Source organism: Nannospalax galili, unplaced genomic scaffold (genome assembly GCF_000622305.1).
Source record: "Nannospalax galili isolate Female #2095 unplaced genomic scaffold, S.galili_v1.0 scaffold192, whole genome shotgun sequence".
NCBI classification, from domain to species: domain Eukaryota; kingdom Metazoa; phylum Chordata; class Mammalia; order Rodentia; family Spalacidae; genus Nannospalax; species Nannospalax galili.
Window position 1 is genome coordinate 1,886,390 of NW_008331810.1, and position 23,477 is coordinate 1,909,866.

General features: G+C 46.8%; 1 protein-coding gene across 7 annotated transcripts in view; it reads left to right on the forward strand.

The window, feature by feature from the left end:
• Nucleotides 1-19,022, forward strand: part of Igsf5 (immunoglobulin superfamily member 5) — a 59,177-nt gene extending 40,155 nt beyond the window's left edge. For 3 of the 7 annotated variants that reach the window (XM_029560534.1, XM_029560537.1, XM_029560536.1), the window contains 3 exons: nt 1,974-2,074; nt 2,869-2,948; nt 18,305-19,022. In XM_029560534.1, coding sequence (XP_029416394.1) covers nt 1,974-2,074; nt 2,869-2,948; nt 18,305-18,592 — 469 coding nt within the window. In that variant the 3' untranslated portion in view covers nt 18,593-19,022. Of the gene's footprint in view, nt 1-160; nt 1,518-1,973; nt 2,075-2,868; nt 2,949-11,217; nt 11,996-18,304 lie in introns of those variants that run through there. The other 4 variants (XM_008826922.3, XM_008826920.3, XM_029560535.1 and 1 more) reach the window with 3 other exon arrangements.
• The last annotated feature ends 4,455 nt before the right edge of the window (nt 19,023-23,477 follow it).

The following is a 23,477-nucleotide window of genomic DNA, read 5'->3' on the forward strand; positions in this document are numbered from 1 at the left end:
TCAGTAAGTAAAGCTCATTTGGATGATGAAGGCATAGGAATTCTAGCGCAATCCTTAAGGGATAATATTCAGTCTCTCAATCCTTTTAATTGGATGCACAATTTAATTACTATAGGGATAATTGTTGGAGTCATTCTACTTATTCTTTTTCTGCTTCCAGTCATCTTCAGACTGATCTTCACCTCTATCTCTTCTCTATGCTGAGAAGTACACAAAATTCATTTAAAAAATAAAAAGGGAAGAAATGTCACGCCATCTCCAATGGAGCCCGCATGAGATCCTCCGCGGTTGAGGCTGAAACTTCAAGGAAGGTTGCCTCTTGGAACTGGCAGTGCAAAGATCTTCAGTGTACTTGGCTGTATTTTGCTTGCTATTATCTTTATGACTGTCATACTTTTATGGGTATCTAGGGGACATGGAGAGGACTTGGTGTCCTTGGTTTGGCTTCAGGGCTTGCCTTTTGATCAAAACCTTGATGTTGAGGATAAGGTCCTAGGAACTCGGTTTCCTCAGATGACCTTGTCTCCTGATGCACCTTTACTGCTTAAAGCTGTAATAGAAGCTGCTGGAAACAATCAGTCATGGAATATCATGGACAGAATAAAACAAGCAGAGCTAATGCTGGAAAGTCCTAAAGATGATGTATTTCTTACAGGACAGACAAGTCAGAGAAAAGACCCTAATTCTGGTACTAGAAGAAAAAGAAAGTGACCACCAACTGTTATGACTAATTTTGGTCCGGCTTAGGTTTTGGCAGGAGGTAGATTATGGCATCCACCGAAAGGGAAAGAAAGTATGTATAAAATTCCAGAACCTACGGATGAACCACTGCCTTTTACAGGAGCCTATGATAAGGAAGGGGGTATATGGGTTAATATAGGAGGAAAAAGGATTTCTCGGTATTCATTAAAATTCATGGACAGACTTGCCAGATCTAGGCCACCTTGGTGCCCGCTTAGTAAGAAACAAAAGGAGAGCATACGGAGACAATTAAAGAATGTGTTTATTTCTTGGAAAAAAAAGATGGGATAATTATATTTATAAGTCCCATACTTGAAAGGATTTCATAAAAACTACAGGATTAGAATAAAATACTAATACTGCTTGGGGTTTGGGACTGTATAATAAACAGGAAAAAAAAAACAAATATAAAGCAACAGTATTGTAAATCACCTGAAATTCAAATAAAAATACTAATGATTATAGAGCTAATATTGAAAGCACATATTGGTTTGAGGTCATCTCACTGTGTAACCACAGAATATAAAAAAGTTTCCAATGTAAACTCACCAAAATAAAAAAGAGAAACTTTCTGTTTAGCACTAGCTGGTGCTTGTTAAGATAACAGCGTACTCTGACAATACATTTTGATCAACCTGTGTTTCACTTTTGTTTCTGAAATCAGAATTCTTAAAAAAGATTAACCACAAAAAATGGCTTATTAATGTAACCATATAATTCTACAATATATAATCTGAGCCCTACAGCTACAAAAATACACTCAGACCTTCACGAAACTCCCATGTGTTTGTCTGTTTGTCATTCGCCAAATCCTTGTCCACTCTTTCGGGGACCCTGCTCCCGTCGGACTGAACTGCTCCGGCCTGGGCTGGTCCGTCGCAGGCAGGTGTGCCTGTGCCCTGTAGAACTACTGTGCTCCAGTTGTTCACAACAGGGGGTGGGTTGGGTTTGGCTCAGGGGCCAAGGGTTACTGACCCCTGCTTTATTTAGTCAGGGATTTCTGGGAATTAAGAACGCACTGGGGAGCACAGTCTATGCACCTGCCCTGATAAAGCCCATCTCTCCCCGTCATGGGAATGTGAGAATACACAGATTGTCTACATCTGCTGAGCAGAGGCCAGGACTGAGTTGTAGCTTCCTGTGAGTTCTGTACCTAAGGCTCTGAGTGTGACCACACAGACCAGGCCTCCAGCACCGTTAGTATTCACCGTTGTAAAATGATCTAATTTTAGGAAATCTGCAAACATGAAGACAAGCAAAGCAGTTCCCGAGACAAAGCTAAAAAGTGGAAGAGAAAACTATGGGTTCAGTTCTGACGGAGCAAGGACTGCACGTAAGTAGCAGGCAGGGCGGTAGAAAAACTTGGAAGGTGCTGGAAGGTGGGCTGGCTAGCAACAGCTTCTCAAACACAGTAACTTAGCCATTGGTAGCAGTCAGTACTTGAGAAGAGCTAGAATTAGGAATATTCTAGGAGTCGGTTTAACCATAAAGATTTACTTAAGCCATGGACTTCTTGTGTCTAAATAAAACCAATGTGTTAAGAAAGGAACTGATTTCAAGTCAGTTTTCCATATTTTTATTGCACGCACGCAGAACATAAAGTTCTAAAATTATGTAATGTTAAGGGGGGAAAAAAAATCTATGGTTGTGTCAGTCAGCTTTCCTTCCCTGGTGAGTTAAGCGACTTGTGAAAGGATAACAGGTTTATCTTGGCTCGTGATTTCTGAGGTTCTGGTCCCATTGCTTTTGGCTCTGCGGTAAGCAGGGCATCATGGCGTGGTAAGTAGTGGGGCCAAGGTGCTCACCTCATGGTGTCAGGAAGCAACAACAGAGACAGGAAAAGGCCAGGGTCCCAACATCCCCTTTGAGACCACCCTTCCTCTGACCCGACTTCTTCCCATTAGTTTCCACCTTTTAGAGGATCAATCTCCTTCTAATGGAAGCAGATCTTTAATACAATGTCCTTGAAGGACATTCAAGATCTAAACTGCACTAATGGCTAAAGATTATTTTATGGCATGAGTCCTGCATAGGGGAGAACGTTTCCTTATTAATCCTAATTAATTGTTAGAATATATAACTTGGATTTTTATCATTTGTTACCCTAAAATCATTCTTCTTTTGCAGAAATTGCTTCTCTCCCTCCTAAATCCCACAAAGTCAGCATCCTGGACCAACATAGCAATAGCAGTGGCCTTCCTCATCAGGTGATGTGGACTATTTTGGATATATATATATTTGTGTGTGTGTGTGTGTGTGCCATTTAAAAATCTTTACCTTGCCGGGCATAGTGGCACAAGCCTTTAATCCTAGCACTCAGGAGGCAGAGGCAGGCAGATCTTTGTGAGTTCAAGATCAGCCTGGTCTACATAGTGAGTTTCAGACCAGTTGAGGCTAAAAACATCAAAAGAAAAGAAAAGACTTATCTTGTGGTAGGTGCATTTTGCATATTCATGATGGAAGAAGGTCTCCTTTCTTCACCTCCATATTCGGCGGACAGTCTATAAGGAATGGGGTTGAGAGTGGTCTTCTTGTAGCAGTGGCTGTAAGGCCAGTCTGATGCCGTAGACCTGTAGTCTGATACCTTTTTGGAAGTTTTGGAAGGATGTGCCTTGACTGGGGACATAGTCACCCAAGCCAACAAAGTCATGAGCAACATGTAACTGGCCCTTTGTTTTCACTTAGAAAAGGCTGAAGGACCTACTTCAGCTCTACTGTCCTGGGTACTGGGCACATTTACATGATACACATCTATACTTGGATCCTGGGCCCTTTGGCTCCCACAAGGATGCTGGGTTTGAAGGGCAGGACAGAGGATGTGTGGTTTGCTGTGTTTGTGAGGTCTGTGGCCGTGAGCTTGAGAGCTGGGAAGAGCCTGTTGGGAGTAGAATTTGCAAAGAGAAAAAGAGTCCTTGGTCAGGGATATAACCAGTACCACTTGGAGGCTGGAGTTTGTGTTAGAGATTGTTGTGGGTAGAGTGGATTTGTGGAGAAAGAACAACCTTGACTTAGAGCATATCTGAGGTCTCCACTAGGTGTCCACGGGGAGACACAGTGTACAGTTGGATGTAGAAGTCTGGAGTTTCAGGGAGAGCCATGTGCTGTAGACCTAGAAGGTTGCTAGCAGTGTTTTGATAGACATTGTCCTTTCATAGGACAGTTAAAACTGTCAACAGGGACGAATGAGAACGTAATATGTTCATTTCCTGATACAGAGTCTGCACTGGTTATCATGCATGTATGAATTAGTGTTAATATGCAGAAAATAAAAAGTTTTATATCTGAAATCTTATCAGGAAAAACATATATCCAGCATGTACAAGTACAGAGGTCCAGTGGGAAGTATTTCAAGGTGATTCTGCTGTGAGGTCCCTTTTGGGGAAGCTGGCTGCACAGGTTAGATTTCCCAGTGCACCCTGGATGGGATGGTCCTGGGTCTGCTCTGTGTACTAACTGCTATTAAGCTGCAGTCGTGGTGCTTTACCGCTGTGGCCCCTGCTCAGTCTCTTTGGAAACTTCTATTTACTTAAATTTCCAGCTCCAGGCTGTAATATTCTTTCCTGCCTTTGGGATTCAGCTGCCTACATGTATCTTGCCAGTGATGTTAGCCTTTCAGGCTTGAAGGGAAGAGGGAGCACTCTGACAGTCACTGGAAGGGAGGAGGGGACTTGGACTGGGGCCTAGTCATGTAGCTGGAAGACCTCACAGGGAGCCAGGTGTGATGACACATGGGCTGTGGCCCACGTGCAGATGGGCCTCACTGACAGATTAGTAGCTTCCAGTGCAACTTCTAACTACTTCCTCAGGCCAAGTGACAGGATAGCGGGGGAGGTCAGTTCCTTCCACCAAAGCACATCTTGGCACACGTATCTTTGGATGGATCTGGAACTGGGAGGTGGGTCAAGGGGGAAGACCAGAAAAGAGCTGGGTTTTCTTTAGAAGCACTGGTCCGTTGACCCAATGGTAGCTGTTAAAAGGAGTGATGGGCAGGCCGTGAGGGATGTTGTGTGTCCCAACCTGGGTGAGGTCTCAGGCTGACAAAGGACACAGCTGGCTGAGGGGCTCCCTTCCACACAGCTCTAAGTATGGAGCATTAGTTACTTTTGCTATAATGAAATACCAGGCAACAGCACCTTAAGGAAGGAAGGGGTCATGGTTTGGGAGTACAGTTCATTGTGGTGGGTAAGACAAGGCAACAGAGGTGTGGGGTAGCTGGTGACCTCTTGTCTGTGGTAAGGAAGCAGAGAGAGATGAATGCTGGTGCTTGGTGACTTTCTCCTTTTTATTCAGTTTAGGACCCCAGCTCATGAGATGGTGTTACCCACATTTGGGGTAGGCCTTCCCTTCTCAGTTAAATATCTCTAGAAATACCCTTATAGACATGCTCAGAGGCCTGTCTCCTAGGCGATTCCAAATCCAGCCATGTGGACAGTGAGGATTAATCATCCTACATGGATATCCCAAGCCCTTCCCTCCCCAGCTTCGCTCTGGGTACCTTTTTCTGTTAAGAGTTTCCAGTAGACAAATCCAAGTGTTTTCCTAGGTGGAGACTCAAATTATCAGACAGAAGGAGGGTCCTGTCTGATAATTTCCTTTGAAACACATCTAGTATAAATAAGGAAAATGGGAACTCTAGGTGTTTGGACACTGGACTGGAAAGCAACAGCAGAAGTCTGGGTGATGCTTTTTAAAGCCTGAGGTGCTGTTTGAAAATACACGGGGAGACAAATTAAGAGATTTCTGCTTCTAAAACATAACCAGTTCAGTGATCTATTGGTCGGAAGGAAAAAGGCAGAGGCCAAGGTACTGAACTTGAGGGTGGTGACTGCATTTCCTGAGGGTTTTACAAGCCTTCAAGGGGTGCTGAACATCTCAACAAGGAGCGCGACGGTCCTTAAGACACAACTCAGACCCCAGCGAGATGAACCGTCTTTGCACAGTGTCCTAGTTACTGTCTATTGCTGTGATAAACACTGTGACCAAACCACTTGGGGAGGAAAGGGTTTATTTCCTCTTACATCTCCTAGGTCAGAGTCCCTCACTGAGGCAAGTCAGGGCAGGATGTCAGGGCAGGAACCTGGAGCACAGACCATGGAGGAACACTGCTTACTGGCTTGCTTCTCTGGCCTGTGCTCAGCTTGCTTTCTTATGCAACAGAGGACCCACTGCACCGGGTGACACCACCCACAGTGGGCACATCACTCAACAATCAAGGAAATGCCCCATAGACGTGGCCCCATCCAATGGAGACAGCTCCTCAGTTGAGGTGCCCTCTACCTGGGTGTGTCGAGTTGACAACTGAAGCTGTCCAGCACTGCTGACTGGAATCTGCATGGGGTTATTAAGTAGCTGGCTCTTTCTATTTCTGGTGGGGGACTTTTGGAAAAGTATGACCTTGAAGAGGTCAGCCTGAGCTTAATCATAGGGTGGACATTTGGCAACCTTGGGTGCAGATGTCCTACCAGCTGAACTTCCTGGGAGGCACTGAGCCAAAGGGGTACTCGAGGGAAGGACTGCAGCCCGGTGGGACAGTTCCCTTGTCCTTGGTCAGAAGAGGACATATGCCTTAGTGAGGTCACCTGGCCATGTGAGAGCTACCAGAGTGGTGACAGTAGGTAAGACAGAAGTGGCCAAGGTGACCCTTATCCCAGAGAGTTTTTTTGTAAAGCTTCCTGCCTCCCAGGTCCGTCAGTCCAGCCTCTTCTGGGGTATTTGCTGAGCAGGGCGATGGGCATTGTTCTCTGAGCTCTTTGGTCTGTAAGGACACTGTCCTTTGCATCTTTCTTCCTCCAGCCCTCTTCCATTCTGCACTGGTCTTTTCTCGCGGAAGGGCAAGAGAGGTGCTGAGTCCTCCACTGTCTGTTCAACCTCCCCTCTGCAGCCTCGGTGTGACTCCAATTTGTCCTAGGCCCCCTCACGCTGCCCCTGGGTATGTCTGTGCACACACATCCCTCAGGCTCAATGCTGGACTGGTTCCCAGCCTGTCTCCTGCTTGAGAAGCTGGTTTGTTGGAGTTCTGGGTTGTTGACTACAGACGGCATTGTTTTGCAAAAAGTCCCCCTCAGCTAGTAGCCTGAAAATCCTAAGCACTAAACTGAGCTCTCCACCTTCAAGGCAGCCTGCAGCCAGTACTCGCCCAGTCTTGGTTGCCTGGAGCTCACTAGGCCATTTAAATGGCCTGTCCATAGAGACACGGGGTGTGTCACCAGCTGCAGGGCCTCCTGCTTGGTGCTAATAGGCCTTGGAGCAGGCTGAGCTTGGTTCTGTAAACAACACAGCAACTGCCAAGCACCAGCCCTTGCTTTCTGCTTGTGCCAGGACCTTGGCTCCCCTGGCAACCTGATGACCCAGTGACACACGGTCTACAGGTTTTCCCAGGTGCTCAGGAAACAGCCATTCATGAATGTGGCCTAAGTATCCTGCCCAGTTTAGGCGGTTGGAGAGGCATCTGAGCAGCCCTCTTTTAGAAACAACTTGATGGGGTTCTGATAGTGGCTGAGTGTAAAGGTACTTTGTTCCTGTTCTAGGTCTGTTTCTGTTGCTGCGATAAACATCTGGACCAAAATTAACACAGGGGAGGAAAGGTTTTATTTGGCTTATGATTCTATATCACAGTCCATCACTGAGTGGAAGTCAGGGCAGGAACAGTGCAGCTGGTCACATCACATCCACGGTCAAGAGTAGAGAGAAACGAATGTACCCGTGCGACCTGCTTACTCGCTTGCTAGATTTCTTTACTGGTGCAGTACGGGGCTCAGCCTAGGGAATGGTACTGTCCATAGTGGGCTGGGTTTTCCTACATCAATTAACAAACAAGACAACCCCCCACAGATATTCTCACAAGCCAGTTTGATTTAGATGGATAATCCCTCAATTGTGACTCTTCCCACATGATTCTAGATGGTGTCATGTTGTCATTTAGAACTAACCAGCACAGTTCCAGTCAGATGGGAAGCAGGGGTGGGGAAAGGGAAGAGCAGGGGTGGGGGGGTGTCATCAAACCCCAGCTTGCCTCCTTTCGAACTTCACCTGCCCAGAGGCTGTGCGGTAACGACCATTTGCTCAGAATCCCATGACTTTCAGTGTCTTCACCTACCCCGGGGAGGTTTCTCTGGGGTTGATGGTGCCCACACTGTCTCCCTCTTCCCAGAATCATCGTGTAGACTCTTCCATCAATAGAAGGGTCCAGACACCGAGCCTGACCCTCAACTCAGGGCTGTGTACGGCACCAGCACCATGAAAAGCAGCAGTACTTCTGGGTTATTCAGAGGCCTTCCCTTGGCGCCCTGGCTTTTCAGTGCCTCTGAGTTCTGCACACCTATGTCTATACCTCTAGGCTGGCAGGAGCCTCTACACATGTGTCTTCATCCTATGTCATGTGACATGATTCTAATTATAGCCTATGCCCAGGAGTCACTCTACAGGAGACTGGAATTTTGATATTTTAGGAAGGGTTAGGCAACCCTATCTATGAATGCACCAGGCTCCCATAATTCCTGCCTCTTCCATGACCTTCAAGTCAAGGTCCAGAATGCTAGAGCCTAAGCTGCCATGGAGAAGTGCAAGCTGAGGTGCAGGGTGATGCTTTGGTGTTGAGCCCTCAGTCATGTTGTGGTGCTTTCAGTGACCCAGGGGACAGGTGGTGGCTGGAGGTTTGCTCACAGGCCAGTCACTATGGTCAGAAGCCTCAGGATGGACAGGGCTTCCATGGTCAGGCTGACAGAAGATGCTGGGTTCTGTCAATGGGGTGGGACCTGGGTTCCCAGAACACTTAGTCCTGTGCTCCCTGAGTTCCTTCCTGCCCAGTCTTCTCAGCCCACTCCCTGAACATTGGAGGTTTTTGTTTTTGAACTTTTTGAGACAGGGTCTCCCTGTAGTCATAGCTGATCTGGAACTTGCTATGTAGACCAGGCTGGCCTCGATCTTACTGAGCTCTGCCTGCCTCTGTCTCCCAGGAGTTTTATTTTTTTAATTTTTAAAATTTTGACTCTGAGAGATGTTTGGTCTTGATTCATGCCACACCCTGGTAGAGACCTGGGCTGTATTTCTGAATGTTGGATGCTTGAATTCCTAAAGGATACTTGATCACACCTGGCCCTATAGAAACCTGTGTCATTATGTTCTGATGGCATCTCAGAACAGAAACAATTGGGGGTACTTAAGAAATTTTTCCCTCCTTCCTTCCTTCCTTCCTTCCTTCCTTCCTTCCTTCCTTCCTTCCTTCCTTCCTTCCTTCCCTCCCTCCTTCTCCTCTCTCTCTCTCTCTCTCTCTCTCTTTCTCTCTCTCCCTCTCTCTCCTCTCTCTCTCTGCCATGCTTGCCACAGCACACATGTGGATGTCAGAGGAAAACTTGTGGGAATTGGTTGCCTTTTTCTACCCTGTGGATCCTGGGGAGTTGAAGTCAGGCTTCATTGTCAGGTCCTTTAACCTGCAAACCATCTCTCTGGTCCATGGGACACTTGTTAGAGTGCTAAACTCTTGGGGTTTTCCTAGACTCTCTGGACTGGAATCTCTGGATCCAGTCAAAGAATTGGTATTTTTATCACATTCCCCAGGGGCTCTGCTTGGAGGATGGGTTTTTGTGGACACGGGTAGCCTGTTTCTAGGGCAGCATCATCTCTAGGTTCTAGGAGTCTGCCCAGGCTGCCTCAAGCACCGCACTAAGATTCATGTATCACAAGGAGAGTTTGAGATGTGTCTGGGGGTAGGTACAGTGACCAATGCCAAGTGTAAGGTCATGAGAGGATGAACCACTCTGCCATCCATACAGAGCACCTTTTTAAAATAACCTTTCCTGTTTCAGATGGATTCTAAGGCCCGCTGCATCAGTGTGGGCAAGAATAAATAGGATTTCAGGCTGCAGAGCTGAGTTCATGCATTATTACATTGTTAGAGGAATGAGAAGAAAATAAAAAAAAAGAGATTGATTTTCAAAATGGACACATACTAAGCATGGCACCTCTTCCCCCCTGGCTTCTGTCAGGATGGAGGGTAAGGTTAGGGTTTGAAACCTTGCCATTGCCTTCTAGGGGAGACCTTCTGTTGGGGCAGCAGTGTGAGCTCAGGTGTGATGTAGCTGAAACATCTTAGGACAGACATTTTTACTGCAAAGCACAATCAGCTCATGGGAAAGGCCAGTTCTCTTTATTTTGGTATGGGACCATGGGGGTTTGGAAATGTGTTGACCTAGATGAATATTTAACACAAATAGCCATCCTGTCCTCTCCTCTTCTGGGAACTTCACTTTCTGTTGGTCGATTATTTTTTTGGTTGTTTTCAGCAGTTCTGTCTCTTTACCATTCAAGCACGCGACTGCTTCATAACCTGGATTACGCCTTACCTGCTAAGCCATTCCTCCTGTTGAGATAGACCAAAATAAACCCCTGATAAATTTAGAAAGCAGAAGTACATTTGTGCAACCCAGCAGTGCAAACAGAAGCAAACGACTGCAAAAAACTCCAGTGTACTCGCAGCAGAAGGCTCTGTCCTGAGAGACCGTGGTGCAGACAGCTCCATCCACCACACTGACTTTCCCCTGTTAGTTGGTAAATGAAAGCCTCTTGCCAGCCCGATTCTATGCCCACTCAAGACTCACTAATGTTCCATCGCATTGTGAATAATTCATCCTGCTCAGCTACATTATTTAAGATGCTCGGAGCACTCAGTGGCTCAGGAATGTGACCTGCTAACCTTCAGGGCAGGGGAAATGGGTTGCCCATGTCTGTTTTGTTTTTGAGACAGGGTCTCACTGTGTAGCTCAGGATGGTTTTGAATTCATGAACCTCCCGCCTCAGTCTCCCTGGTCCTGGGATTATAAGTCACTATACCTTGCTTACATTTTAGTAGGGTGCTTCTAGAAGAAAGTCACTGGCCCTGAGGAGGAGGAGCCCAGAGCTTGTTTGGGAATGTGAATTATGTGAATTGCCAAGATGTGCTTCTCCTGACAGGAGTCAGCGTCACACACTGCTGAGATGTGTGGGCGGTTTATTTCCACTCAGTTCTTCATTGGGTTCTTGCTTTTAGAAGGAATGCATGTTATTTGAAGAAGTCCAAAATATCTTATGTTTTCTTAAAAAAAAAAAAAAAAAAAAAACTGGCAAAGCAAGAACTTCCATAGGAAAATTTAAACAAAAAAAAAAAAGGGGAAAAAAAAAACCTTACAAGGAAAAATTAAAAAAAAAAAAAAAAAAAAAACTGGCAAAGCAAGAACTTCCATAGGAAAATTGAAGCACAAAACAAATAGGGAATCTTTGCATCTGTAAGCCGCTTTCCTAAGAACAGGCATTAGACTCTTGGAATCAGCTTGCTCTTTGGGCTTGAAAAGGACCTAGGGTATGTGGTGCTGAAGATAAAGAAGGACAGAACACTCGTCTCCACTCTACTTTATCCTCCCGGGAGTGGGGCTTGCTTCCCAGGTGAGCACTAGACAGCGGGCTCATCTACTGAGCACACTGACCCTCTACTTTCATTACCAGGAACGTGATAAACATCAGCCAGGCCCAGCAAGTCGTCCACAGGTTTCCTTTGATGCTGCCAGTCCTCGGAAGGTCAGGAACGTAACCTTAGTATAGTGAAGACTTCCTCCAGCTTCACTTTGTGCTTGGCCATGATCTTACATCATGTTGAGGTTACCCTTCCTCTCCATCCGGAGACTGGGCATCAGCTTTGTCAGTGTCCCCGAAGAGGCCATCGGAACCCTGGAACTGATGCTCGTGGTGATGGAAGAACTGGTTTCCCCAGATTCCAAGAAGAATTTAATTTTGAAATGTTTCATGGTTTTGGCGAATTCTTTAAAGTGACTAAGTAAAACCTGTGATTATCTTGGTGATGTTTCTTAGACACTCCTGTTTACTAGCCCAGTGAATGGCAAAAACGGACTCTCTCCTGCCATGCCTTCCCAAATGTTTCTGCTGTCTTAGATCATATTAAGATAATATTTATGCGTGTTTCATAGCCAGGTGTCTTACTGCATGTTACTACTGAACATAAAAATTAGGATCAATCCAAACTCTAAAAGTGACCGGCTATTTGGAGCTCAGTGGGTTGAGATACAATGAGATACAGTCCGAATGTGCACGCCTGGGTGTTCACGAGAAGATGGTCTCCTCTCTGCTCCCTATCAGCCTGTCCCCGAGTCCTCAGATGAATTAGGTTGGATTCTGCCTGGAAGGGGACAAAGCTTACATTCTGCCAGCGCCATAAGATAACTGGAAAGGGAATGACGCATTCTTTAATAAAAAGAAAACGCTGTGATTTGTGCTACCTTTCTTTTTATTATTATAATATTTTTATTTATTCTTTGAGAATGCCATAGATGTATACAATGTATTTTGATCATCTGCAGCCGCATCCTACAAATCTTCCCAGAGCCCCCCGACACTATTACCTTCCTGATTTCAGGTCATTTTTTCTCCCAGTTATTGCTGACTGCATATGCATGGGTGTGGGGCCACCCCCTGGAGCATGTGCAACCTACCAGAGGGCATACCCCTGAAGAAAAGTGGTGGTCCCTTCACCAGGACCCATCAACTGCCACTAGCCCCTCAGCTGGGGCATGGACTTACGAGCCCCTCTCCAACAGTGCCGGAATGTTGACTGGCTCCGTCTCCCGCAGGTCTCTCGCAGGCACCCACAGCTGTTGTGAGTGCAGCAGTCCTTCCTGTCCAGAAAACACTGATTTGAAGCAGTCCTTCTTGACCTGTGGCTCTTACATTCTTTCCATGCCCTCTTCTGCAGTATTGCTTGAGCTTCGGGATGGGGAGTGATAGATGACCATCTAGGGCTGAGCCTTCTGCGGTCACTTACTCTGCACTTTGACCCACTCTGATTCTCTACTAACCACAATCCACTTCATGAAGAAGCTTCTGTAGGAAGGCTAAGGGTCTGTGCTGCCTTCTTAATGCTGTTATTTGAGTGGTAGTCCAGAAATGAAGCATTCTCCAGGAAGGAAGTCAGGAGACTTCTGTGCACAACCGACCTGTCTCTGTGTTGGTCTTCTCAGCCTCTGTGTTTGTCCTGTGTAAAACCAACATAGATGTTGTTATTAGATGGCATTTCTGTCTTCCAGATCCTTTAGTTATGCTCATTCAATGTCACTGCCTACCCCGTCCCTTCATATTTAACCTACAGGCAGGACCATTATTTTGTTGGGTTCCAAACTGGTTGGCACAGATTTCTGTGTTCCCATGTTCACCATGCTGCTACTAAAATAGAATTTAAATTTTTCAATGTGTCAGGATTCTAGTGAATTCCATGAAGTTACTAAGCAAAAGATACAGCTCCCTCAGAGTTGTGTTCCTCATCACTGAACGTTCCTGGTAGTTCAGTAAATAAATGGCAGGCAGTCTGATACTGCTGTGATTTAAAAATTGCTTTTATAATCTTAAATTATGTTCTATCCTTGCCCTGAACCTCCTGTTAGGAGCCAACAGTGAGATCAAGGGATGTTTCCTGGTACATCATGAGGCTCTGGTGAGTTTCTATTTTGAGACTGGTTCCAAACAGTGTACATTTTGAAAGAGCACTGTCCATATAATGTCCGCTCAGGGAGATGAGTGCCCATTCAGTGTCTGTTCTGAGTGGATGGTGCTCATGACTTACTGCTGTCCTATATTCTGAATCTCATCATTGCTTAGCGGATCCTGAAAGGAAGTTATTCATCTCTTCCAGCATTTCTCTTTTTAAAACTATTTTATTATTTTAATTTTTTGTGTATGAGTGTATTGCCTGCATGTACGTAAGTGTACCTGTGTTGTGCAATGCCCAAGGAGGTCAGAAGAGGGTGTCGGATCTCCTGAAACTGGAATTACAGATGGTTGTTACCTGCCGTGTGGGTGCTGGGAATTGAACTCAAGAGCAGCCAGTGCTCTTAACTGCTGAGCCATCTCTCCAGCCCCAGCACCACTCCTAAGAGAGCTGGCTTCCTTTTTTCTTGGACACAAAAGTACAATGACAAATACCAAAATACTTTTCTTTTGATTGCTTAAGAGTCCTCTCTATTAAAAAGCTGTCAATTCAAGGGGCTAGAGAGATAGATCAGTGGTTAAGAGTACTAGTTGCTCTTGCAGAGGACTGGGTTTGGTTCCCAGTACTCACATGGCAGCTAACAACAGTCCTAACTCCAGTTCCAGATCCAACACCCTCTTCTGAACTCTATGGGCACTGTATGACATGGTGCACTCAAACACATACAGGCAAACTACTCATACACATAAAATAAAATAAAAATAATAAAATATTAAAGTATCGTCAGTTCAAATGCTTAGACACAACACTCTTGTTTATTACACTAATTACTTTTGCTCATGTGACTCTGCCTCTGATCAGACGTAAAGAGAAGAGAACAACAAGATCAGGAGGCTGAGAATGACGAGTGAGGCCTCGTTTCCATCTAACACTGTTTTCTGTAAGCCACCCCAAAATTCGGACTGTAAGACAGAGAAAATGATGCCTTTGAACTTCCACAGCATCCAGTACACTGAAAGTGTTTGGTGATAGTGTGATATGGCACCTTCTTGACCATAGCGACGCCATGAAATTATCAGGCAGTTGGCCCAAGGTATGGAACACACATCAGCAGGACCCCAGTTCTCTTGGGAAGAGGTCAGAGTGTTCCAGAGTGCACCTGCTAACTGCAGATTTATGGCTTCTGTAGGTGATGGTTGGCTTCTGCAAAAGAGTAATTGTTGCTTAATAGAATAGAAGTTATTAAGGGGGCTTTGCACCTGTAAGCTTGGGAACTTAAACTTTTCACCCCTGGCTATGGTTTCTCTGTATAAAAGCTTACCCTAGGGATGGCTCGGGGTTGCACACTTGGGTCAACACCCTTGTGTAGTCACTGGTAAGCAAAGACTTTCATTCGGCAAAACTCTGAGTGGTCTTCCCTGGTGAAGCACCTCTCAACAATAGTGCCCCCAACAGGTCAGTATTGAAAACGGCAGTAAGTACATTGGATGTGGGGATCATTCTGCTTTTGTTGCTATGGTTTGGATATGGTTGGTGCTTCCCAAATGACACAGTTACTTCCCCAAAATCCTATGTGAATGTTGCTAAGGAGGTGCCACCTGTTTCCACTATGAGGTTTGGAGATGAGGCTTTGGTAAGTGTTTAGATTTGATAAGGCCATTAGAGCAGTGTATCCATTGTCCAATCCTCGTGGCCGTAAAAAGAGGAGAGGCACCACACAGACAGACACACATGCACCTGTGATGACATGACGAATCCACAGGGGATCCTTACCAGAGCCTGCACCGTGCAGTTTGGACTTCCAGTCTCCCAAACTGTGTCATAAAGCCCATTGTCTTTGTAAAGTAGCCCACATAGGGTATTTCATTATAGTCACAAAAAACTGGGCTAACAAACAGTTCTTTACTGTATCTTACTCCAAGAACAGTTTTCCAAAGGGATTTGTTTTAGTTTCTTTGCCTGTTGCTGTGATAAAATACCCTCACAAAACCAACTTAGGGGAAAAGGGTTTATTTGGCTCACAGTTCTGAAGAGATCCAGTCCATCAAGGCTGGGAAGATGTGGTGGAAGCAGCAGGAGATGGGCCGGTCAGATATGCCACACCCAGGAAGTAGGGAGTGAACGGGAAGCCTCGAGGTCCATCTCCAGTGACCCCCTTCCTCCAGTGAGGGTTCACCGCCTACAGATTGCACAACCTTCTTAAACAGCTCCACCAGCTGGGGACCAAGTGTTCAAACGTGAGCCTATGGGAGACAGTTCACATCAGACCACAACAGGATCCACCTGCTAGTTCTTATTTATTAATTTAATGTGTATGAGTGTGTTGCTTGATGTAAGAGCACCTGTGTTGGCGGGCATTGGATCCCCTGGAACTGGAGTTAAAGGACAGTTGTTAGCTGCCATGTGGATACTGGGAATCGAATCCAGGTCCTCTGCAAGAGCAGTCAGTGCTCTTAACTGCCGAGCTGTCTCTACAGCCCTGTACCTGCTAGTTTTTGTTTCATGTGACGCAGATAATGTTATTTGTACAGAACTACTGGAGAGCCACAGAGCACTATTTAAATTAGTGTAGCTAAACAAGATGCAAGACCCTTTTCCTCAATTACACTAGTCCATTTCAAATGCTCAATAGCCACCTGGGGCCAGTGGCTGCTGTATCAGACAGTCAGATGACAGGTTTTCACTGTTGAAGAAAGTTCCATTGAACAGTACTGATCCAGAGAGCTACTTGGGAATGACCTTGGGCTCTTTTACACAAACACACAATCTGTTTTCTTCAGTGTGAAGCCTATAGTTGACCTGTTTCTATTTAGCAATCCTGCAAACCCTAGGGCAGCTCTCATCTGAACATGGTGTTTTGCTGATGTGGTAAAAGCATCTCTCACCCTGCAGTGTGGCGAGCTGAAGCAGGCTCAGGGGACTGGGCTGTGGGAGGGCAGTCTGCATAATGTCACGATCAAAGTTGTTTCTCAAAGGCAGATGAGGATCTCTGGTAATAAATGGCTGATGAGGCTCCAAATTCATTTAAACAAATATCCCCCAAAGCCTTGTGTTATAAAAATTCTGGCTAGGGAAACAGCCCCTTCCTTACCGCCTAACTGGTTTTAGACTTGTGCTGGATAGCTTCAGTTATTAACTTGACACATTTAGGTAGAGGAAACCACAGCTGAGCAATTTCCTCAATTGGACTGGCCTGTGGCCATGTCTGTGGGGCATCTTCTTGATTGATGAGTGATGTGGGAGGTCCCAGCCCACTGTGGGTGGTGCCACCCCTGGGCAGGTGGGCCTGTGTTGCATAAGAAAGCAGGTTGAGCAGGGAGCAAGCCAGTAACCAGCGTTCCTCCATGGCCTGTGCTCCAGCTCCTTCCTCCAGGTTTCTGCCCTGAGTTCCTACCTTGGGCTCCCAGATGAACTGTGACCCGGGAGATGTAAGATAAATAAGCCCTTTCCTCCCCAAGTTGGTAGTGGTCAGAGTGTTTTGTCACAGCAATGAAGAAACAAACTAGGATAGTGATGTTGCCACCCCAAGGATAACTGGAATGCTTAGATGGAAGCATTTCCTTTGCTCTGTATAGTCCAGAGCTTAGAAAACCATTAGGGGCATTAATGTTGGGTGGCTCATTCCCAGCAATCAGGCAGCACGAAAAGTAAATGGAGTCTGAGGCACACAGGGGTTGCCTTGTTAATGATCAAACCCTGATATTGAAACGCTTAGGATTTCACTGGGGATGGACCTTTTGTCCTGTGTGAAGATGGTGGCTATGGACCTGTGTCCTGTGTGAGGACGGCGGTTGTGGACCTTCTGTGTGAGGATGGCGGTTGTGGACCTTCTGTGTGAGGACGGCGGTTGTGGACCTTCTGTGTGAGGACGGCGGCTGTTGACATCCTGTGCTCTGTGAGGACGTGCGGTTGGGGCTGTGCTGTGTTAGGACGGCGGTTGTGGACCTTCGGTGCTGGGTTAGGACGGCGGTTGTGGACCTTCGGTGCTGGGTTAGGACGGCGGTTGTGGACCTTCGGTGCTGGGTTAGGACGGCGGTTGTGGACCTTCGGTGCTGGGTTAGGACGGCGGTTGTGGACCTTCGGTGCTGGGTTAGGACGGCGGTTGTGGACCTTCGGTGCTGGGTTAGGACGGCGGTTGTGGACCTTCGGTGCTGGGTTAGGACGGCGGTTGTGGACCTTCGGTGCTGGGTTAGGACGGCGGTTGTGGACCTTCGGTGCTGGGTTAGGACGGCGGTTGTGGACCTTCGGTGCTGGGTTAGGACGGCGGTTGTGGACCTTCGGTGCTGGGTTAGGACGGCGGTTGTGGACCTTCGGTGCTGGGTTAGGACGGCGGTTGTGGACCTTCGGTGCTGGGTTAGGACGGCGGTTGTGGACCTTCGGTGCTGGGTTAGGACGGCGGTTGTGGACCTTCGGTGCTGGGTTAGGACGGCGGTTGTGGACCTTCGGTGCTGGGTTAGGACGGCGGTTGTGGACCTTCGGTGCTGGGTTAGGACGGCGGTTGTGGACCTTCGGTGCTGGGTTAGGACGGCGGTTGTGGACATTCTGTGCTGTGTGAGGACGGCGGTTGTGGACATTCTGTGCTGTGGAAGGATGGCAGTTCCTCCTCTCTGTGAAACAGATGGGAGCTCAAGAGCTCAGAGAATGGGGAAGGCAAGGGGGAAGACAGTAAGTGAAGGTTCGGGAAGGTGGACTGTGACCTGGGTCTTCATAGAGGGGAGGTCTAGTGGCCCTGATCTAGACCTGTATAGAGTGGGCCCTGTCAACAACTGTCAAGTCATTGTGGCCTCAAGTGGAGGGCCAGGGCCAGGGCCAGGTCATGGGAACCTGCCAGGGAGGGAAGTAGAGTGAGGAGTTCTCCACCTCCTCCTCACCTTTCAGTCTCCTGGATATAACCTACCTTCCCCAAAAGTCAAAGCCCCTTCAAGCTTATTGATGTAGTGTGAAAGTCAGTCCCCAGTGAGGACTGAGGTGGATAGAAGTGGTTTGTGGACAGTGGATATGGAGCGGCAGGGAGAACGTTCAGGAAGCAAAAATCAAGGAATGTCAGAAGGAAAGGCATTCTATCCTGCCTCACTCCCCCGCTCCCCTCTCTCAAAGAGGAGCCACTTACCAGAGGGAACATCTCTAGGAGTAATGGATGCACCTGCCTTGGACTCGAGAAGCAAAGTCTACTTCCACATCCACAGACAAAGGGGACAGGACAGGATGGCGAACCTCAGAGGTCCCCACTCATCTTCATGGAGATGTTCACAGAGTATTCACACACAGGTAAGGCCGCACCCACCCTGTCTTCACCCAGTGTGGCCTGATGGGTGTGACCAAAGCTGCTCTGTCTGGGCCCATGAGGCACCCCTCATCCCAGAATCACTCCTTATCCCAGAATAAGCCCCAGTGAGCCCGTGTTTCTGCAGGAGGCAAATGGGGGCCGGAATCCATAGCACATGCAGCGGGCCTTGACTAAAGAGCGTGTGGCAGCCAGAAAAGACCGGAGTCCCCAGCAGCTCTCGATGCCTTTCCTGGAATGTTGGGAGTACATGCCATTTCTAAACATACAATGGGATGTTGAACCTTCGAGGCATGGGCAGATCTATGGGAATTATTGCCCAACCAGTGGCTTCAGGCTGAGAGACTGATGCTTAACCTCCTGATAATACTGGGTTGACACAGCCAAAGACTGATAAGGTACCAGTTAAGTCTGTGGGGGAAATGCAGCATAAAATGCTTTGATTATATTTCTCTTTGGAAACCTTAAGAATGTATGTTTTTTTGCAGGGTAACTTCATCTGAAAACAATTGGGCAATATGTTTCAATTTCATGGGCGATAAAGTCTGAGGTAGTTCAGATAATAGAAAAATTATTGCTCAAATAAAAAAGTAATTTTAAAAATTGCAGGTGATGGAATTTTTTCCCCTCACTTAGAAAGTAAAAATTGGAAAAGGTTAGGCTCAGTGTCGGTCGGAGTCTCGTACTATGGTGGCTGCAGCTGATGGGAAGTTCTGTTGCCTTTGGGTCCTCACAACTTTATGGTGTGTGTGTGTGTGTGTGTGTGTGTGTGTGTGTGTGTGTGTGTATGCTACTGTGTGCTGTGCATATGTGTATATGTGTGTCTCCATATCTAGTGGTGTACTTTGTCTATGTGTATTGCATGTATTTGTGTCTCCATGTATGGTATGTATGTGTATTTGTATGTGCATGGGTGTGTACACATATATGACGTGTGTGTTTCTGTATGCTTGTGTATGTAATATGTATATGTGTGTACATGTGTATTTGTGTGTGGCCTAATTTGCTTTCTGTTGCTGTGATAAACACCATAGCCAAAGGCAACTTGTTGAAGGGCCCAGCTAGCCCACAGACCCCAGTACATCATTGAGAGAAGCTAAGGCAGGAGCCTGGAGGCAGGAACAGAACAGAAGCAGACGCCATGGAGGAACACTGCTCACTGGTTTGCTCTCCTGGTCTGTGCTCAGCTTGCTTTCTTATACAGCTCAGGCCACCTGCCTAGGGATTGCATCACCAGCAGTGGCTGGACCCTCCACCATCAACTAGCAATTAAGGAAATGCCTCACAGACATGACCCTGGGTCAGTCCGATCTGGGAAGTTTTTGAGTTGAGGTCCCTTTGCCAGGTGACTCTAGTTTGTATCAAGTTGACAAAAACTATCCAGCACAGTATGTGTTTGTGGATAACGTGTATTATGTATTGCATGTATGTGTGTGTGTATACGTATTTTGGGTTAATATATTATGTGAGTATTGTGTGTGTAGTACATTATGCGTGTATGTCTGTGTATGAACATATGCACATATAGTGTGTGTGTGTCTGTGTGTATCTATGTGTGTGTGTGTCTGTGTGTGTGTGTGTGTCTGTGTATGTGTGTGTGTGTGAAGGAGCATGGAGGGTGTGTTATGTCTAAGATTCTGTTGCTCATACTACATGACCCAGAAGCAAAGAATGACCTTTACATTTAAGTGTTGAAAAATAAAAGAACAACAATATTTAATGATGTGAAAATCAGTTGAAGTTCATGTGTCACTGCCCCATAGGGAAGGTGTTCCCATCACCAGCTCACCAGCTATTGCTCTTTCATGAATAGTTTCCAGTGACTGAGCTGTGAAAGGGTGCAGGACCCAAGCACCCTAAAATGCTACCGCCAGCCCTTGGAAGAAAGTGCATGCTAACCCCGGGCTCCCAACAGCACTTCCCATCAAAGTCTCTTTTAGTCTCTATGTATCAAGACTCAAGGTGAGGCCCGGGGTTGCTGACCCTGTCTCAGACTTCAAAGCTGGAGCTGTGCAGTGCCTGTGTGTGGAAGACATCTTCCCTTAGATCATTTTCACTTTGATTCTGTTATAGCCCCGGCTGTGCAGGCCTCCCTCTTTCTGAATTAGCAGTGAAGTTCTGCAGCTCGGAGTTCCCCGGGGCCCTGTGCCCTCCATCTTGGGCTTGGAGCATCCTCTTCCTCTCTCGTCACCCAGCGCCAGCTGGGGCACTCCACATTCTTTTGGGTGAAGCCACCAGGAGGCTTTCCATTAGTCAACAAACTGTCCACTCTGCATGAGGGACAGGGAAGATAGCGGATACCATGCGTTCCTGTGGGTGGCCACCCTGCCAGCTTGCCTGGGTGGTGTGGCCCATGGCGCTGCCTATGGCTACTGCGTGCCTCCAACTGGCTGGGTCCTCAGCAATCTGGGACCTGCAGCCAGTGTGGGTGCAGGTCAGTGGAAGGGTGCTGGCCTATGCTGCCATCTGCGTCCCTGGGACTAGGAATTCTGAGACACAAACAGGGCTCCAGTTTGTGATGACCACTTCATGTCCACATAGTCTTTCTGGCCACCAGTGATGAGAGGCCCCTCTGTAGCGGCAGAGGTGGCATCTTCCTGTGGACTTCTGTTTCTCAGTCTCATTCCTAGCTAGCGACTGTTTCCTGTCCCTCTGACACACCTTCCATAGTCACTCCTGAGTACATCCTCCAATCCAGTGACATCTAACTTAATGGATTTTATTCCCGTCACTCAGGCTTTTCTGGCCCCCGATAGGACCCTCATGGCTGCACCTTCCCCTGTGTTCTCCCAACTCCCAGGCTGACAGCATCTCTGCTGTGTTGATGGTACCTTAAGCATCTCCTTCCCAGAGCTGGTTACTAATGACAAAAGCCTGCTGTTGCCCTATTGTATATTGATGTCTATTTTCCCATTTCATTCCCTGCAGGGAGGCAGGTGCCCATCTGCCTGTCCCCTGTGACCGCAGGCTGCTTAGATCAGGCCAGGCACCTCCTGCACTGTCATTAAATACTTGCAGAATGAATGATTTGGTCCAAAAGCTGGGCGAGACTTGAACAGCGAGACTGAACAGCTTCTCGGCTGTTCCAGGGATCTCTGCCTGCCCAGGCCCTCGGGGCATGCTCAGGAGTGCCCACGCACCACACCATCTGAAGCCGGAGGGGTGGGAGCGAGTGCCGACCTGTGGCTGAAAGATGCACGTCAAGGTGATCATTGGGATGCATCTTGGCTTACGAGTCCCTGTACAGGTGGAGCGTTCCTTTTTGGAGTCACGAGGCCCAAGCAGCACATTCCAGAGGCCCTGAGGAGGAAGAGTTTGAGCCTGTGGCCTTCCTACGATGTGATCTGGGATGTGTCACCTGACCATCTGAGAAACATGCTCATTGGTAAAGGTCTGACTCGTCTAGTAAATCCAAAGTTGCTTGAATGTCTATATTTTATTTTTATTTATTTATTTTTTGTGGAACTTGGGATCGAACCCAGAAGAACTTGGGATCTCACATGCTAGGCAAGAACTCAGCCTCACGTGCTAGGTCATCCGTCTCTTCTTCACGTTTTATTTTGAGACAGGATCTCACTACGTTGCTCAGGCTGGCCTTATAGTCATTCTGTATCCTAGACAGGTCTTGAATTTGCACTCTGCCTGCCTCATTCTCCCTGAGTGGTCAGGATTACAAGCTTGCACTGATCACCAGGCCTGGTGAATTCCTTAATGAATAGCATGAGTAGTGACTTGCTTGGAAGGCGGTTTCTCACTGTCCCACAACACTACGAATGGTCTTCAAAACTTTCATATGTGCCTAAGGACATTACATAAGGGATAAGCCTCCTTATAGTTGTAAATATTTCACTGTGTAAAAATATGCAATGTTTGCCATCCATGTAAAAGAGTTTTTCATGAATGTAACCACCTTTAAAATCCAGGAGATGTTGAGTGGACATTGTAAGGAGGTTCATCAAAAGTTGTTGGCAAACTATAGTCATAGAAGTGTCTGGGCTGCTGTCAGGACACATGGGGAGTCTCTAGGAGTCATTCCTTTGGACATCTGCTGATGTTAGTGTAGGCTCGATGGCCCCACCACCTTCTGATCCCTGTGTCACAGCAGCTCTCTATCGCCTTTGTATTGCATAGTAGGTGTTCTGAAGGATTTTTGGTTGCTGTTGTTTATTTTCTTTGGTCTTTTTGAGACAGGGTCTCCCTGTAGCCCCATCTGGCCTGGAACTCACTATGTAGACCAGGCTGGCCTTGATCTCACAGAGATCTGCCTGCCTCTGCATCTCGAGTGCGGGAATTAAAGATGTGTGCCACCACACCCAGCGTGCTGAAGGTTTTTAATCTAGATGTTTTGCTATATAGGCACAAATGATCTGTGAGTTTAATTTCAGATAGTTAAATGAGTGCTGTAAATGGCATTGTGTTTGAAAGGATCCAGAGCACATTCCCCAGCTGAAAATATCCTTTGAAATTTAAGATATCCCTACCTGTTGGCCATTACGACATGTTACATCTGATTTCCTCCTCCTCCTCCTCCCCCTCCTCCTCCTCCCACTCCTCCTTCTCCTCCTCCTCGTCTTCCTTTTCTCCCTCCTTTTTCTTCTCCTTTTCCTCCTCCTCCACTTCCTCCTTCCCTCTCCCCCTCCAAAGCAAAAATACTTCCTAAAGTTATAAAAATACATGCACAACTCCTATAAATATTTTAACAAATATTTTTCAAAGTATTTTATATGTATCTTAATATACAAGGAGCGTAATTCAAATGCCTGCTGGTAAAATGATTTGTGCTAGTTTAGAAGGCAGGGAGGAAAGCTACAGTAAATATGTTTCTGTCATGGAAGTCTGCAAATACCGTAAGTGAAAGTTATATAAAAATTAAACATTAATAACCAATAGCTGAGGAACGATTTCTTGCAGCCAGGTGCTCTGACCTTTGAGATAGAGCCTTGATTTGCACTGGGGTTGCACCTCGGAGGCCGCTGAGGTGTCTGA